This window comes from Dromiciops gliroides, chromosome 3, assembly GCF_019393635.1.
Source record: "Dromiciops gliroides isolate mDroGli1 chromosome 3, mDroGli1.pri, whole genome shotgun sequence".
NCBI classification, from domain to species: Eukaryota; Metazoa; Chordata; class Mammalia; order Microbiotheria; family Microbiotheriidae; genus Dromiciops; species Dromiciops gliroides.
The window spans coordinates 88,897,403-88,916,997 of record NC_057863.1 but is presented as its reverse complement, the minus strand read 5'-3'; the positions used below and the strand labels follow the sequence as shown (position 1 = coordinate 88,916,997).

General features: G+C 38.1%; 1 protein-coding gene across 2 annotated transcripts in view; it reads right to left on the bottom strand.

Annotated features, from left to right (window-relative positions):
* ALS2 (alsin Rho guanine nucleotide exchange factor ALS2) overlaps positions 1 to 19,595 on the bottom strand; it is an 83,559-nt gene that overhangs the window by 50,328 nt on the left and 13,636 nt on the right. For both annotated transcript variants that reach the window (XM_043990890.1, XM_043990891.1), the window contains exons 2-6: positions 9,468 to 9,558; positions 7,686 to 7,840; positions 4,971 to 5,920; positions 2,772 to 3,129; positions 330 to 498 (exon numbers count right to left, since the gene is read on the bottom strand). In XM_043990890.1, coding sequence (XP_043846825.1) covers positions 330 to 498; positions 2,772 to 3,129; positions 4,971 to 5,920; positions 7,686 to 7,840; positions 9,468 to 9,487 — 1,652 coding nt within the window. In that variant the 5' untranslated portion in view covers positions 9,488 to 9,558. The remainder of the gene's footprint in view (positions 1 to 329; positions 499 to 2,771; positions 3,130 to 4,970; positions 5,921 to 7,685; positions 7,841 to 9,467; positions 9,559 to 19,595) is intronic.

The window sequence follows — 19,595 nt, the reverse complement described above, 5'->3', positions numbered from 1 at the left end:
CTATTACTAAAATACAAGTTCCTGGGGCAGCTAGATGGCGCAGTGGATAGAGCACCGGCCCTGGAATCAGGAGTACCTGAGTTCAAATCCGGCCTCAGACACTTAACACTTAACTAGCTGTGTGACCCTGGGCAAGTCACTTAACCCCAATTGCCTCACTAAAAAAAAAAAAAAAAAATACAAGTTCCTTGAGGATACAGAATTTACCTTTATATCTCCCTCAATGCCTGCCACAGTGCCAAGCACCTAGAAGGTGCTTATAATAAATGTTTATTCAACTGAATTAATGTTTATTAAACTCAGTGTTTGTTGTTAAATCTTAACCTTACCTAGGCAAAACATCACCATGTCCTAGCTGTCCTTCTTTTCCTTTCCCCCAAGTCCACACTTCAGTCCTTAAAGAAGGGAGGAGTGCATCTGCTTCCCCACTATATGTAGGTGTCAATACCACTGTTCGTGTTTTTGCCCGGGCAGCTTTTCTCAGGAGCCTGGGAGAAACTGAGAACATAAAATTTGCAGATATAGCATTTCAACAAACCATTTTTCGAAAAAGCATATTAGAGAGTTCATGTTTTTTTTTTATTTAAAAAAACTAAAGAATTTCAAGTTTTTTTTTTTTGACCAGTAATAAAATGCAAATATTTGCCTGGATGTCATGAAAAACATTAAAGAGGGGTTAGCTAGGTGGCACAGTGGATAAAGCACCAGCCCTGGATTCAGGAGGACCTGAGTTCAGGTCCAGTCTCAGACACTTGACACTTACTAGCTGTGTGACTAAGCAAGTCACTTAACTCTCATTGTGAAGAAGAAGGAGAAGGAGAAGGAGGAGGAGGAGGAGGAGGAGGAGGAGGAGGAGGAGAAGGAGAAGAAGGAGAAGAAGATGAAGAAGATGAAGAAGAAAGAGAGAAAGAAAGAAAGAAAAGCATTAAAGAATTTTTGGAGAAAAGAAAAATGGGAAGTGCAGCAAAAATTTTATATTTGCTTTTAAAAAAAGAGACACCCAGGCAAAATATTCAGATGATAATTTAAACCATTTTACACAAAAGAAATTCTATATTCTTTTTTATGGTGTCCAATGAGAACTGATTTGGTGATATTGGAGGGGGGAAGTGTTCATCAGGAATGTAAGATGGAAAAAAATGTCACCATATATAGATTTAGCACACTCAGTAGGTACTTATTTGGTCATATGAGGTCAACTATAGAATACAACAAATGAAAAATCATTCCAGTGGATCCACCCTTCAGTTGTAAAGTTAGTCAAAAGAAACCTATACTCACTATTTTCTCAAATAACAATTTCTGATAAAGAAATTTTTCACAAGATTGAAAACGTAGGTACATTTGAAATTCTTTTAAGATTTTCAATGTCAAATCTAGCCTTAATTTTCATTATACTTCAAAATGGCCTCCTAGTGATCCATTACTGACAAACTGTTTCACATATAACCACATTAAGAGGTGAAGAATGTGCTGAAAATAAAGCATTTTAAAACTATATTCACTAATCTATTTTTCAAGAGCTTTAACACAGATGTCAAAAGTTCTACATAACTTTACATGGTTAAGAGCCCATTCATTTCAATCACTAAGGACAGAGTGATCTGAAGAGGTAAAAATCTAAAGTCTAGTTTTCTGTACAATCTGTTTTCTGTCTTGGTACTTGTCTTACTCCATGAGCTGTTGGTGAATAGCTTTAGGAAGCCAGGAGTAGCAGACACCCATAAAGTCGGGGTTAGGACCAGTAACAGCTAGCAAAGCCTAATAAACAGAGTGGAAGTGGGGAGGGGCACGGGCACAAATAATATAGAACAAAGAAGAGTTGTTGAGAAATGGGAAACAAGGACAGATAACAAACAGTAGCACGCAATCCAGGAAACTTGGTTTCTGGACCTTGACTAAAATAGTCTAGATGACCCAGAGATCCCAACTAGAAAAGGATGTGAACTATATTACTAGATAGATAGATGATAGACAGATGATAGATAGATTACTATATACTAGAAATATAACGTATAGTATTTATTCTAAAAGAATGGTACTGGTGATATCATCTCCTCTGCTCAGATTTTCTCTTATTAAAGCTTGAAGAGAAAGGATACTTCAAGCTTCTGGGCAACTAACTATACATAAAGTACAGTAAACTCTTATTCTAAGGTCATGTAAATGGCAACCTCAAGTACCCAAAACCCATTTAGGAAGCAGGAAATAAGCAAAACAGCCTGTGTTTGTGATGGGGAAAAAAAATCAGTGCCTCAAAGACTAAATGAGGACCTAAGGGACCTTTCCAGTAATAAAGTACTTGAGTTTTAGCATATAGTCCATTTACTCATATTTTACACACTATTCAAACAATCATGGTGTCTGATTTTCTAGCCAACAACTGATTAGAAGAATCACAGAGGAAAGGTAAGAAAAAATTAATACTGGAGAGGCAAGGGCTAACTATCACAAAACCAAAACCCTTATACAAACCAACTGTCCTGGAAGGAGGCACCACTATTCTTAATGATCTTGGATTATTAGGAAGAGCTGCTCTGTTTAAAGCAGTGGGGAACCAGATATTATATCTTAGAATATTTTGATCCAAAATGATTCAAATAAAACATTTTTAAGTGTCTAAAAAGGTAAAGCTTTCTTTAGCTGGAAAAATAATTTATGTGTAAAATCTCATTCCTCAATAAAAAGTAAAGTCTTGCTGTAATATAGTTGAGTTTATAAGCAAGCATCCAGGCTTGCCAAAACTCATCCCTTAGAAACTATTGCCTTACCTTGTGATAACAATCCAGGAAGAGAAAGCCTTCTGCTAACTCCCTCAGATTCCTCTTCTCTAATATCCACAAGACTCGAACTCTTCTTTCCTTGCATTGATTCCAGTTTAACCTGCTCTTCCCGGCTATCCTTCAGTCCTTCTGGGCCCAAGGAAGCATGGCCTGACTGAAGTCCACTTTCACAAGGAGCTATACTATAAAAGTTCATTACTTTCTTAAGAGACAGTGCTCCTGCTTCATATGTAGCAGCTACTCTCACACCAACTGCTGAGGCACAGGAAACCACTAAGCTGTTTAGAGCAGATGTGGTTGTGGTTGGTGGGCTGGGGAGATTGGGATTTGGTTCTTCAGTAAGAGGCTAAAAACATAGGAAAAACATATAAAAAGATGAGCCATTTCACAAAAACATAAAGGGGAGTAACCTTTAATATATATATATATATATATATATACATATATATATACACACTTCTTGATGGATTCAAAATAAAAGGAGGCCTCTGTCTATTCTCTAAATGGTACCCTTCATCAGAAATTTAAGATTTGGTAGAAACCTGAACCATTTGAAAATGTTTTTACTGACAGGTATTTCTCTTTGGGGGAAGTCCTTATGTTTTTTAAAATGCCTTCTTAGTAGCAATCAAGTATCAAGAAGAAAACCACAGTGCTACCCCAACTGGTCACTGAAGGGCAAGAAGAGTACTTTTTAAAAAGAAAATAAAAATACTCCCTAGGCTTAGATGTACAGTAGCCACTCATAGGCTACATCCCACTATTTCCTGGCATGGAAGCTTTGACCTCCTCTGTTTGATGACCTGGCCAATTCACCTCTCCTTAAACCATAACTACTGGTGGCTCATCATACTGGTACCATTCTAATGTGGATCCTGATCCACTTTAGCCCTACTGCAGTTCACAACTTCTAAACTCAAGAAATTCATCAGCCACAGCCTACTTGAACAGCAAAGATTATAGGCATGTACCACCAAGCTTGACTTTAAGGTAGCAGAAGGAAAATCCACTTGCTCTTCCAACTTCCTCAGAGAGATAAAGAAATGGACAAAACACAAGATAAGATATTTCTATATCACTGCAGAATTTAGGGATTTATGAAGGTTTTAAAGAAGTGTGAAAATTTTTATTTTAAGGAAAAGAATATTTAAAAAAAATTTAATAAGCAGAAACTAAAATGTGACATACATATGCTAGAAAAAAATGGTTAACCCTATATAACTTCTCAGCCTTTAGTGAATCAATGGGATGACTTAAGGATATGCTGCAATAAGTTGATTTATCAGGAGCTGGTTGAGTAAGCTGAATAAATAAAAACAAAATACTACCTTTGCTCCCATTCCTTAACTGTGATAGGTTAATAATTAAACATTTAGAAACCAACATCAGTCCATTCATAAGATCATCTGAAATTTTCTACTACAACTTGCCAAATACATTTGTTTACTGAAAAGGAAAAAGTCATGGGACCATTAACTAAACTCAAATAAGGCTTCTGGTTTTATCAGCAGGGATAACGTGTGAAAAAAGCCTACTTCCCATTCCCGAAAGGGTCCTCAAAAGCATACACTTCATAATTTCCTTTGCCTTTTTCTTAAAAAGAATTTTTAAAATGGTACTTGGTCATTAGATGGAAATTTATTTTAAGGGTCCTGAAGACTGAATTTCACTAAAGATAAATATGGTTGTCTCACTTTACAGAGTAGAGCAAAAGGAAAGAAATTTGTAACTTAAATCAGCAAAGTCATTTATTGTAAATCGAAACCTAAAGAAAGAACAGAGGTTTCTGCTTCCTATGCTTTTATGACACTATGCTTTAAAGAATTGCTCTCTAATAAAATTACCACAAAAGTTGATCATGGATTCTGAAGAATTCTGTGCCTAAACAACTTGAAGAGCCCCAAGACAAATTACTTCCTTAGTGAAAATGAAAGTAATCCTTCAGAATGAAGTTCATAAATGCTTTTACAATGCAGATGTAAAGTCATATTTAAGAAGTAGCTATGGGATGGTGGGGGAGATTGGGGGAGAAACAAGGTGATAGCCTCTATCTGAGATTGTTATTTAATCTTAAATAGTCAAATCTAAATAAGAATTAACAATTAAATAAAAGATTAACAATTAAAATGCTGAGAATTACATAGTTCAACAATAATGACCCAATTAACTACAAAACCTAGTAGGTACCTGTGCCACCTCTACATGGCCACTTGTCTCAGGATGTCCTTGTAATGAATCATCTGACAACTTTTGCAAACATTCTTTCTCTACATGGTTGTCAGGAAATGATGGCACATTTCCCAAAATGGAAATGTCTGTGTTTCCAGCGATCTCTTGCTCAGGATGGGCGGCCTCATTTTTCACTGGCTGTATATTTGCAACATCCACTTCAGAAGAAACAGACAAACCATTTTCTCTAAGAGTCTTCTTGTCCCCTCCTTGGCTTTCAGATAAATTTTTGCTTTCCAAGCTCTCCCCTGTGGAAGGAGTGATGGTATCATGACTTTCAGCCTGGGCGTGTGATAGAGCCACACCTAATGGACAACAATGACTATCAGAAATGATCACATGGTCTTCTTTGTCAGTCATAGTAATCAGGAGCTGGCTGCAGTGGTTGCATCTTTCTGGGACTGGCTTTACATCCTGTGAGGGGAGGCACTGTACAAGTGCTAAGCTGTGGGAATCACCACAGGCCACTTGTAGCACTACTCGTCCAGCAAGATGCTCTACTTTTTGTGGTTTTGTCACTGGGAAAGTAGTAGTGATAAGACCCAACTGACAACCTGTCCCCCATGCCCATATCTCTCTGCTTATTGAGAGTGCCAAGGTGTGTTCCTCTCCACATGCCAACTGCAAAATCCTGACTGATAACAAAGGGCTTGTCTCAGAGTCAGAAATACTGATGGGTGTTGGTTCTGGTACATAGTGCTGGTCAGCAACAGCACACTGGCCGGCAGAATTCTGCCCCCACATGTACACCATGCCATTCTCTGTTACTGCTCCACTGTGGAAGCTCCCTGTTGCCACAGTAATAACATGCTGCCCGACCAAAGCATTTTCTAGAAGAGGACTCCTTGGACAGATCTCTCCTGGTTCTGTTCTCCAGGGAAGGTTCCCAAAACTGTACACTTCACCACCTGAAACAGAACATTAGAGGATAGTGAAATTAACATTGTAATATACAAGCAAACTCTTACTTTCCTCTTAGTGTAGCTGGATTTTTAATTTTTTCTTTCTCAAGAATAGTTGTACCATATGTTAATAAACAATCTGTACTCCATATTCATTCATTTCCAAGAAAAGATAATAATGTAAACATTCTGAACTATAGCTAGAATTTGTGCAAACTGGCAAAAGATGCTGCATTTAAAAAGAAATGAAGAAGGGAAATCTCGAAGTTCAAGATAACAAATTTCTATCACAAATTAATAATAATATTAACAAAAAGTTTGCATTTGTGCAGTACTTAAAGGTTTGCAAAGTGCTATACATAGGTTATCTCACTGGATCCTTACAACAACCCTGGGAGGCAGGTGCTATTTATTATCCCCATTTTACAATGAGGAAACTGAGACTGAGTGAGGTTAAATGACTTGTCCAGAGTCACACAGCTAGTAAGTGCTCAAACAATTACTATTGGGATTTGAATTGAAGTCTTCCTGACTCCAGTGAGAGAGTGAGTGAGTCCAGCACTCTCACTCACTGTGTTAATAAGAATGTGCCTAGGACTTCCTTGAATTTTATACCTGGAAAGTTGTCATGTTTAGCTTTTCTCCAGAACGGCAGGTTTCAAAAGTTCACTGTATATGTATTTTCTTTTCTTTTTTTTCTTTTTCTTTTTGTTTGGAGGACAATGAGGGTTAAGTGACTTGCCCAGGGTCACACAGCTAGTAAGTGTCAAGGGTCTGAGGCTGAATTTGAACTCAGGTCCTCCTGAATCCACAGCCAGTGCTTTGTCCACTGCACTACCTAGCTGCCCTCTGTGTATGTATTCACAGTTTATTTTTATGGTGACCTTGCAATAACTGAAAATTGTTTTCCTCTGGTTTTATTATTCAGACAACATAGTTTCCCTTGATTATAACTTTAGTTTTAGTAGATTTGTTACTATTGGGATTATTTACATTACTAAAGGTCGCAAAAAAAGTCTAAAAGGTTTCTAAGCTATAACCTAGTCATGTTAAGAAAATTAGGCCAAAAGGCAGAGTTAGCAACTATCTACATGAATTCAATCATTCATTCTTGCTGGTAACAAATTTCAAAATAGCTGGCAAACAATTCACTAATTTAGAATTTTCATTCTTAAAAAAGTAATATTTTTATTTTAGTATTTTTCTTGGCTTAAGCTTTGACTTTGAACTAACCATTCTCTCTACACTATCTCTACAAGCATGCATGCATATTTGTAGAGTGTTATATATGCATTTTGTGTATATCTATCTATATCTATATATAAATATGTATGTATATACTTTTATAACAAAGATTAGTTAGCCACGGTCTTTATCTAAATCAAAGACATTAAAAATGAAACCTGTACTCTGTCTAAGTACCTGAACATCTGAAGACCCACATCAACTTGTAAAAGGAATATACTTTCTTTTTTTTTTTTTTGCCCAAATGATATGATACAGGGAAATACAAAAACTTCTACAGTTGCCACAGACTGACATTTATGCAATAGCCATCTCCATTCCTTCCCAAAGTACCTCCCAAACTAAATTTTACAGTGAAAAGATTCCAATTGTTGGAATATTTATTGATATTCATTAGATCTATCCTTAAGGTAACAGGATTACAACATACAATATGTAAACTTAATAATCAAGCTATTGTATGACCTTATTTCCAAGAAGTATCATCTGATTCCGCTATTAAATCTGAAATAATAATTTCCAATACCTTCAGTTAGAAGTACTCCATGATTCACTCCTAAGGCTGCTTGAAGAACAGTTTTTCCTCCCCAGCCAGGCAGTCTCTCGGGAGTTATAGAGCAGAATCCTGCCTGCCAGACATGGACTAAGCCTCTCTCTTTGGCTCCTTCTGCCTCTGCTGAGCTGTCAAAAACAAATCACAAAAGGCTTACATTTTTTTGTTTTGTTTTGTTTGTTTTTTAGTAAGGCAATTGGGGTTAAGTGACTTGCCCAGGGTCACACAGCTAGTAAGTGTTAAGTGTCTGAGGCTGGATTTGAACTCAGGTCCTCCTGACTCCAGGGCCGGTGCTCTACCCACTGCGCCATCTAGCTGCCCCAAAGGCAAAAAATTTTTGCTTGCAATACATTCAGGAAATTCTAAGGTACCTTTCACCATCATGAGAAAAATAAGTCATCTAGTTCAATTGGTCCCTACTTTATGTTCTATCTGTGAAAGGGGCTAAGACAGTGGCCCCTTAAAAATAATATAGGACTATCTTTAAGTCTTCTAACTATTCATTAAAGAAAGTTTAAGGCCGGGGCAGCTAGGTGGCACAGTGGATAGAGCACCGCCCCTGGAATCAGGAGTACCTGAGTTCAAATCCAGCCTCAGACACTTAACACTCACTAGCTGTGTGACCCTGGGCAAGTCACTTAACCCCAAATTGCCTCACTAAAAAAAAAAAAAAAGAAAGTTTAAGGCCAGTACAACTTGAGGAGTTTGAGTATTCAACACAAGGGAAGCCCATTAGATTCCAACTCCTTAACATATTTAGTGATTAATGTTAGCATGTCCCTACTTTAGTGGATTTTAAAAAAAATTTGTTTAAAGAAAATAAAACTTATTTTAAAATCAAGAAGCACTTGTGAATAGAGCTAATAGAAACTACTCTGCTTTGCTTTCTCCTATATGAACAAATTTATAGTTACTGACATTATCACAAGCTATGTACAGACTCTGCAACTGCTGGTAAAAAATATGAATTCAGATTTGCAGCAGAATCACCTAAGTACCAACCAAACTATTCTTGCTTCACTCAGGCTCTGTCCAACATATGGAGACCTTTATGGATCATATAGAAAGGCCTGCTTAGAAACACCATGGCCAAATATGTAGGAGAAAATGATATCAATCCTCTCCCTCCACATTACTAAGCTATGCTATAGTGATACATTAGGATACTAGGCATTTCTTTATAAGGTTTCTCAAAAGAGACATTAGAGAATTAAGGCTATCAGTCGTGCAATGTACACTTTGAATTTTCTTACGTCTTCCTTTTTGGCAAAATAGCCATGCCAATATTTAATAATCAGTGAGAGAGTGCTTGCGGAATACCTATTCTCTGGTTTGATATTTCTCTCCTTCACAATGAAGATAAAATATTCCCACCTAGAATTCTATCACAGGTCATATTGTTCACATTCCTTTTGAAAGGCTAAAAATGAACAGTAAGAATTAATGGTTGCAAAATGCTTTGAAATAATTTTCAAAAATGGTCTAGAAGGGCCTTGGTCCTCAAAATTTAAGTGTTAATCCATTTTATTTTGAATATTTCATGAATTTTGGGGAAAATACTTTGCCACTAATTAAATTACTCCATTAAGCTAATTTTCTACTATCACACTCTGCCTCTTGACTATAATATAAACATTCCACTTTCCATTAACAACATTTGACAGGAAAGCCAAATGATAAACTATATAAATGTAATTTTTATTTTGGTTCTGGTTTTAGGTGTGGAGGAAATGCAGAGAAGAGACATATTTTTACCTTCTCTCCTGTGAGTCCATCTGTCAGTGGAAGCACTCCATCACCAAATCATTTCCTCTTTGGCAAAAGGAATGGAACAGTGTATAAGGACCTAAATGGAAAACATGAAATAAACGTACTATACAGGCAAGAACCATATGGGGCATAGAAAGGACAGAGAGAGAGGGTTTAGTTAGTGATTTTATTCCTGGGGGTGGGGGTGGGGTGGGGGGGAAGTCCACTAGTAAGTGCACATTTGCCTGGCAAAAAACAAAATACCATGTACCAAAACTAATACTGAAACCATTTAAATAATTTCATATTTTGCCTGCCAACAGTCAAATAGCTAGGATGATTCTTCTGCCTACTCAGCTTATAAAGGGGCTAAGAGTCAAGTTCAATGTCTAAAGGAAAAAAGTCCACAATAGGCTATTCCAGCTTTCCCAGGAGCCTGGTATTTTATTGTTGCTTTAGTTTTGTGGAAGGGAAGGAGAGAAGGAAGGGATGAAAGGATGGAGGACGGGAGGGAGGGAGGGAAGAAGGAAGGGAGGAAGGAAGGAAAACCTCAAGATGTAACAATATTAAATATATTGTACATACATATTATATCAGAGTTGATTTTCAAATACTCCAGGCATATAGAGGTATTGTGCTTAAGTAGTAGTTGACAGGAAAAAACTGTTAAACTTGTAAATGTATCAATAAGTCACTGAACATAAGAGATGCAGAATGTAGTATAATACCTAGTAAATAGTTACTTGAACTATAGACTTTCTAAATATTCAATTTTAATAGAACATGTACTTATGTATTCCTCACTTTCCACGTTAAAAACAATGTTTTTCCGAAACTCTATCTTTCACTTTGTTCCCCAAATAATATTTACTTTGAAATGGCAACTTGTCTAACCAGAGTATTCTTCTTGACTAAAGGGATAATTTAAGTTACTGTTCTATGCAATAAAATGATTCTCTTCTCCCTTCCATCCTTTCCTACTCTGTTTTCTGTGTTCCCTCAATGTCCCCCTTTACTCATGCAGTTTGCTTGTTCCCACCCCCAATCCAAATCCATCCTTCAAAGCACAGCTCAAAAACCACCTCTTCCAGGAAGTAAGACTTCTGAGGCTGCCAGCCTATACTGTTTTCTGAACAACTAAACTTAAAATCAGCAAACAGTACACTTAGTTTTCCTCTATTATGTCAATCTTATTAAATTCTAATTGACAATTTTTGAGAGAAGTGACCATGTTGTACACAGTATTCCTAAATCTTAGGGCCATTTTAAGCTAAAAAGTTTCTGTTGCAAACATTCGTTGTGTACACTTAAAATCAATCTAATTTCAAATTTGAAAGCTTAAAACGCCCCCAAGACTTAAGCAACTCTTTGTTTCTTTATTGCTACAGTGTCAGGTATACAGTAACAATTAAGTACCTCCTTACAAAGGGCTTTACATGTATTATCTAATTTGATCGTTACAACAACCTTTTAAATTATATAAGGTAAGCAGATATCTCCACCTTACTAAAACAACTTAAACATTCAATAGTTATGAATAGTTATGAATCATGTAGTGGGTTTACAAAAATATAAACTGCCCAGATTAAAAGAAGAAATAAAAAATTTAAATAACCCTATCTTAGAAAAAAAATTAAACAAATCATCAATGAGCTCCCTAAGAAAAAAATTCCTGGCACCTAATGGATTCACAAATGAATTTGACTGAACATTTAAACAATCTGAAAAAATAAGTGAAGGAGTCCTACCATATTCCTTTTATGACACAAACATGGTTTTGTTATCAGGGAAGAGCAAAAATAGGGAAAGAAAAGTATAGATCAATTTCCTTAATGAATATCAATGCAAAAATTTTAAACAAAATACTAACAAAGAGATTACAGCAACATATCACAAAGATCACACACTATGACCAAGTGGGATTTATACCAGGAATGCAACGCCAGTTCAATATTAAGAAAACTATCATCATACTTGACCATATTAATAACAACAAAAAAATCATATTATATCAACAAATGCAGAAAAAGTCTTTGACAAAATACAACACTCATTCCTATTAAAAACACTAAAAAGTAAAAGAAACAAAAGTCTTTCTTTTTTCTGCGGGGCAATGAGAGTCAAGTGACTTGCCCAAGGTCACACAGCCAGTAAATGTCAAGTGTCTGAGTCGGGATTTGAACTCAGGTCCTCCTGAATCCAGGGCTGGTGCTTTATCCACTTCGCCACCTAACTGCCCAACAAGAGTCTTTCTTAACATAAGTAGTATCTATCTAAAACCAAGAGAAAGCATTATCTAGAATGGTGATGAACTTGAAGCCATTTCCAATAATATCAGGAGTGAAACAAGACTGTCCATTATCAAGACTGTCCATTTTTAAAGATTGTATTAGAAATACTAGTTATAGCAATAAGACAAGAAGAAGAAATTGAAAGATTAAAAATAGGAATGAGGAAATAAAACTATCACTCTTTGAAGATGACATGGTATACTTAAGGAACCCTAGAAAATCAACTATAAAACTAGCTGAAAAAATTAACACCAGCAAAGTTGGAGGAGGTAACATAAACCCACATAAATCATCAGCATTTCTACATACTACAAACAAAACCCAAGAAGAAGAGATAGAAGGAGAAACTCCATTTAAAATAACTGTAGACACTATAAATTATTTGGGAGTCTAACTGCCAAGACAAACCCAGGTATTATATAGTCACAATTAGAAAACACTTTCTACATAAAGTTAGATCTAAACAACTGGAAAAATATTAATTGCTCACAGACACAAGCCAACATAATAAAAATAAAAATTCTACCTAATTTATGTAATTAGTGCCATACCAATCAAACCACCAAAAATTATTTTATAGAAGTAGAGAAAATAGTAACAAAATTCACCTGAAAGAACAAAAAGTAAAGAATCAATGAAAAATATACGTCTTTGTCTTCCTTCTGATTGACCTCATTTGGACCTCCCTTGGCTAAGGTAAGAGAATCCTGATTGATGGATTGGCCTTCAGGTGTGCATGACCATGCACCTCTCTGGCAATTTAAGAATGTTAATAGCTTGATAGGCTTCAGCTACCTCTTGTAATCTTGGCTGGAAAACAAAACTACCCCAATAAGGATCCAACCCCACACTCCCTTAGCCTTCCCCCTGGAGACCAGAAAACCCCTAACTTTGATGAAGAATAGCAATGATAACAGAGAGTTGTACTCGGGGAGGAACCCAGTCCAAGCTGGTTTCTCTGTTTACTGATAAACAGAAACAAGAGTCCCACTTGGGAGGGCCCAGCCCAAGCCATGTAAAGAGCAGATGGGGAAAGGGGGGCAACAGGGCGGAGGAGTGGCACAGGTGGGAGTGATCACATTACTAGATCATGCCCTTCAGAAACTGCCCAGAGGTAGAAAGGGGATCTGACAAAATGAAGGAAAGGATGGATTTCAGATTAATATGATACAGCATAATTTTCCTCAATTAGGAAACTGGTAAAAAGAATTTTATTGGGCTTTTTAAAGATGGAGCCAACTTTAATTTTTCTATAAAACACCATTATATAGTCATTTCTTTGGAAAAGGCTTATATTCTGGTTGGAGGTAGGTAAAGCAGTGGATAGTGTTACACTTGGAATCAGAAACTCATCCTCATGAGTTTAAATCTGGCCTCAGTACTAGCTGTGTGACCTTGGGTAAGTCACTTCACCCTGTTTGCCTCAGCTGATCATCTGTAAAATGAACTGGAGAAGAAAATGGCAAAACACTCCAGTATCTTTGCCAAGAAAACCCCAATGGGGTCAGAAGTGTCAGACACTACTGAAAAAACCCAACAACAAAAACTATCCTGGTTGGGTAAGATGTAAGAACCAACCGTTTACTCTAGGTTTTGCCTGAGGGAATCCTTACAGGTTCCTACCCCTGTATTTAAGGAAAAAACCTTGCTAGTGTTTGTTTAAAAAAAAAAAAATTGTCCACTGCGCCACCTAGCTGCCCCATGATGACATCTTTAGGATTAAATTGAGGGGTGAGGGGAATGCACTGGGGGAGGGGGAAGGGCAGAGGTGAAATCCTACATAAAAGAAACAGGAAAAGGCTTATGGAGTGGGGGAAGAGACCAGAGAGGAGCAGGACAGTAAATGAATTTTACACTCATCAGAAAAGGCTCAAAGACCTTAAATTCATCAGAGTTGGCTCAGGGAGGGACTAACACACACACCCAACTGGGTGGAGTAATCTATTTAATCTGGGCTGTAAATGAGCCTAACACTCATCAGAATTGGCTCAAAGACCTCAATCCCTTTAGAATTGGCTCAAGGAGGGAATAATGTACACACTCAATTGGGTAGAGTAATCTCTCTAACCCGGCAGGAAAAGAGATGGGGAAGGGGATAAAGAGAGAGGGGCAAAAGAAGGAAGGGCAGAGTGGGAGAGGGGACAGACAGAAGCAAATCCCTTTTGAAGAGTGATAGGCTGAAAGAAAATGGATAATAGAATAAATATCATGGGGAAGGGAATAGGATGGAAGGGAAACAGTTAACAATAGTAATCATGAAAAAGAGAAAAGGGGGGAAAATGGTACAAAAAATATTTATAGCAACTCTTTGTGGAGGCTAAGAATTGAGAATCAAGGGAATGTCCATCAATTGAGGAATGATGGAAGAAGCTATGCTATATGATTGTGGTGGAATGGTCTTGGGCTATAGGAAATGACAAACAGGATGATCCCAGAAAAACCTGGAAAGACTAATGAACATTGATGTATATTGAAGTGAGCAGAGCTGGGAGGACATAGTGCATAGTGACAGCAGTATTGTTCAATGAGCAATTGTGAATGACTTAACCACTCTCAGCAATGAAATAATCCAAGACAATCCCAAGGAACTAATGAGGAAGCTAACTATCCACCCCCATATAAAGAACACTTGTGGACTGTACATATATAACCTGGTTGGGATCTTGTGGAGGGGGGAGGGAGAAAAATTTGGAACTCTAAATCTTATGAAAATGAATGTTGAAAACCACCCTTACATGTAACTGGAAAAAATAAAATAAACGTTTGTTGCCAATTAAAAAAAAATTTGTAAAACACTTTATGGGGGCAGCAGATAAAGCACCGGCCCTGGATTCAAGAGTACCTGAGTTCAAATCCAGCCTCAGACACTTGACACTTACTAGCTGTGTAACCCTGGGCAAGTCACTTAACCCCCATTGTCCCGCAAAAAAAAAAACAAAACAGAAAACAAAACCAAAACAACAAAAAAACACTTTATAATTGCATAAAATGTACCCTTTAAGCATAAGGGACATTTAAACTTATATAGGCTAACAGTAATATATGAAACCTTTTTGTGTATGTAGTTGTTTTCAAGGTCTACCTAATTTGTGTTTTGTTTCTAAAGTTCAGAGAGTTCTTATATGCCTGATTAAAGTTAAGCAATTATCTGCAGCAGTGACCAAAGTAACTACTTTGGCTGAAATGAAAGTACTCTGGGACTGCTTAGCTAGATAAAAAAACATTTCTTAATAGAACCCATGTGAGCTTTATTTGTTCAATGTTTTGAATGAGCCTTTATAGTGAATCAATTGATAAAGTGAATCACTATTTTATGATACACTTATGTTCCTGCCAAACTGGACTACTGACTCCCTAAAATGAACACTGTACATATGCTGTCCTACCCCTCTGCCTTTGCTCATGCTGTTTCCAATGCCTGAAATGTCCTTTCTCCTCTCCTACTGATGAATTCTTACCTATCCTTTAGAGCCCAACACAAATGCCACCTTTAATAAGTCTTCCCTGATTCCCCCTAGCTGGTGACAATCTTCCCCACTGAGACTTCTCACAGCAGTTTGTTTTGTACTCCTCTAAAGGACTCATGCAATACCATGCATTAGATTTATCTGTATTTGAAGTCTCCTACTCATTTTGGGAATATCTTATCTAAACTCTGGATTTACCCAGTAGCTGGCATGGTATAGGTGCTTCGTGTTATTGAAAAATGCAAGCAACTTAGCTACACTCCTCTGGCTCCTCAATTTATCTATTTTGTGAGTTCAGATTTCAAAAACAGACTTTATTACTTGTTGCCATTCTAATCATCTGAAGGAAATTGTCCCTTTTTACATTTTTTCTTCCACAGGGTTTTATATACTTGCTACATAGTAGAATCAGTTACATCTTTTAGTGTAGTTTTCACATTTACAAAAAGAAACAAAGACTCTACAGGTGGTAGTGTGGTAGTCAATGTACTCTGGTATAAAAGACCAGTTTTGTACTTATCCGTCTTAGCTGGATAGCAAGACAAAATGCTAACAACAACAACAAATCAAAACCAACCCCCCCCCCCAAATTACGGTAGGGACTAGACCTGTGATTTTCATGGTATACAGAACATTCTGTCCCCCCCTCCCCCTCCATGAGGAAGGAAAACTGTTATCAATTCAGGGTTGAAATTTCCTTGCAATTTGTAGTCTAAGGAAGTTGTCTAGGGTTCCAAGGGTTAAGTGACTTGCCTAGGGTCACACAATCAGCATGTAATAGGTGAGACTCAAACCCAGGTCTTCCAGCATCCAAAGGTGGTTCCAACACTTAGCACAATGCCTAGTATTATAAGAGGCACTTATATGTTTATTGACTGACTGGTTCTCTATCCATTATACCAGGCTACCTCTCAATGAGAGTAAAAACTAAAATAGAAACTGTTTTAAAAGGTCTTACAAAAAGATAATGGGCAATTAGGTTAAGAAATGTGATCCATGGCTGCCAAAAGATTAATTCTGATTTCAAGAATGTTATCTCTACCCCTTCCCCTCCCATCAAACAATCATCCTAAACCTTTCCACTGCTAAACTCTTATTATTCTATATTTGCTACCTCCACTTCCTAACTATTTAGCAATATAAAGGCAGCTAGGTGGCACAGTGGATAGAACATTGGCCCTGAAGTTCAAGAAGACCTGAGTTCAAATTTCACCTCAAACGCTTACTAGCTATGTGATCCTGAGCAAGTCACTTAAATAAAATTGCCTTAAACATCCAGGGCCATCTCTAGTTGTCCTGATCTGTATCTTACCATTGGACCCAGATGGTTCTGGAGGAGAGAGTGAGGCTGGTGGTAACTTTGCACAGCCCTCCCTCACTTAAATCCAATTCACTACAAGTCAGGACATCACCTCCTGAGGTATGGTCCTCTTTGAGAACAAAGGACAAACACCACCACCAAGAAATATGTCTTCCAACCTAGCCCCCTTCCCCTCTAATGAAATTATTCTCTCAGATGTCATTAATAACATTTTTAAAATTAAAATTTATTTTATTTTTCAGGTCCACAGTCTTTCTGTCCCCCCCCCGAAAGAACAAGAAAATAAAAATCTATTACAAACATATATAATCAAGCAAAGCAAATTTCCAAACTGCTCACATTAAAAAAAAGTCTCAATCTACACTGAGTCCATTATCTTTCTCTGTCTCTCTCTCTCTCCTTTTGGCCTCAGACATAGGCCCCCTTCTTTATTTAGTTTTATTTTGCCCATCTTTACTGCTATATCCAACTTCTTAATGTAGTCACCTGCCAGCTTCTAGATCATTCTCCATGATCTTTCAGAGTTCTGTGGGGAGAGTTAATTGAGTGGCTCACCATAATATTGGGGTCCCAGAAATAATGAGGGACCTCTGGGTCCACAGCTCCCTCCCTTCAGAACTGCCTTTTTAGATATTTCTCCCAGGCCAATAAGAAAGGAGCCTAACAGCCTCTTTTCCACAAACGAATCAGGTTTTATTAATGGGAATAAATTAAACAGCAAAGGTGAAATTAATAAAATCAAAGACAGGGGGCAGCTAGGTGGCACAGTGGATAGAGCACCGGCTCTGGAGTCAGGAGTACCTGAGTTCAAATCCGGCCTCAGACACTTAACATTTACTTGCTGTGTGACCCTGGGCAAGTCACTTAACCCCAATTGCCTCACTTAAAAAAAATAAACAAACAAACAATAAAATCATATTTTGGAAAATAAAATTCTATTTAAAAAAAAGAAGATAAAAAAATCAAAGACAAAGGAATAGGGAAAAAGAAATACGGATAATCCCCCTAACTCTAACCTAAATCTATACAATCCCCAAACTCCGTTTCCAGTTCAGCTCATTCAAAAGAGCAGGGCTCGTATGTTAACTCACCACCTGGGGTCCGTAGCTTCAATGGAAAACAACCAGGGCCCGCAGGACAAAACTGCTAAGAAAAAACCTCTTTCTCGTCTGCTCCTGCAGCTCGCACCACCAGGAAGAAAGTGACTCCTGAAAGGAGAGTGAGCTCCCCTCAGTGAGCGTTTACTCTCCCTCCCCCAAAAGGGGAGGTCCTTCAAACTGCCTGTGGAGAGTAGTTTCTCCTGCTGACGTCAGCAGCATATGTCACTCAGGACAGGCCAGGTGTGGCCCATCCCAAACAGTCTGCCAAATGCCATTGTCTTACCACAGTTCTATTCCTAGATTTCAATCTTCCTCTCAGCCTCAACCCCTGCTTTGATACTTGAGAACTTCAATATACAAGCCAACGTCCTTATCAGCCTCAAATACTCTTGCCTACAAATTTATTATCCTCCTAAACTGCCATGACCTTCATATTTACTCTACCTTAGCTACAAAGAGACAGGCAAACCCTTGATTTTGATCATAACCTTTAACTATTCTACTTCCACGGTCCAGAACTCTGAAATTCCTCTTACCAACCACAATCTCCTATCCTTCAGTACATCCTCTTGCCTTAATCCTTCAAGATTATTCTTTGTCTTCACTATGATCTATCTCGACTTTCCACCCCTCTTCCAGCCCTTCACCCTAACTCTGGCCTCACTTGCCTCCTTTCACATTCTTGACCTTATAGCTGAACAAATGAATGAATAAGCATTTTTAAGCAATTACTATGAGTAAAGCATTGTATTAAGTGCTGGGAATACACAGAGAAATATAAAATAGTCCTAGCTTTCAAGGAGTTCATATTTTGATGAATCAAACCACAAATATGGAAGGTTTCAGGTTCAAGTCAGATGAAACAGTTCCACCATCCTTAGGGTTTAGCAGCAAAGCAGAGTAATGCTTCTTCTTTTATTCCACTGATAAAATCCTATCACTTTCTGATGCTGAATCATTTGACAGCGCCAAGCCCACCCTTTCTTTTCTAGGTCTTCAGTCACTGTAGCTATAGTGCCTGCAGGAGCAGTTACCAAGGTACATCCATCTTCACTGGGGCTGCTTCCCAGCATGAAGGCTGCAGGCACTGGGCTGGAATACACTGTTATTCCCAAGGCTCCTGGGTTCACAGTGCTGTGCTGTCTCCATCAGAGTCTGAGAGGAGATGGTGTCTAAGGATTGGTGGTTTGACTTGCCTAGCAAACATGGCCTCCTGCTTCTCTTTCAGGGTGCCTTCACGCGTCAGTTAGGCCGGACTGCTTGCTCTATGTGTGGCACCAGTAGGAACTGGTAGGGATGGTTGGCTTCTCCACGGGAATTACTTCCCTGGGTGATGACTCTGAAGGCTGGGCTAAAAGCAGGAGCAATGGTCTGTGTAGTGCTACCATTCCCAGGGATCCTGGACCTATTTGCCTATTGATAGAAGCTGGTCAGCAGTTGCTGTTCATGTCACTGAAGAAGGTAGGCTGCTGAATGATTTCTGTTCTCAATAATGGCTGTGGAGGCTGGACTGGAAGTAGATCTTGTGATTAAAGGGGCACTGCCACTCCCTGTCCCTCCCTAGGTTCCCAGACTCAGGGTACTAGGCCATCTCTATCAGGATCTGAGAGGAGATGGTAGCCAAATTCAGCCATATACTATCAGCTAACCTTGAATCCCTTGCTTCTTTGTTCTATTGCCGGGCATGTCTTGTGAAACTCCAACTGTGAATTACTCCCACCATATGCTTTCTGTTCCTACTCATATAGGAGAAAGTCATACAATCATGCTGACTTTGTTCACTACAAACTTATGTTATCTAATCTTTTTTTTTTTTGGCTGAGGCAATTGGGGTTAAGTGACTTGCCCAAGGTCACACAGCTAGTAAGTGTTAAGTATCTGAGGCTGGCTTTGAACTCAGGTCCTCCTGACTCCAGGGCCGGTGCTCTATCCACTGCGCCACCTAGCTGCCCCTG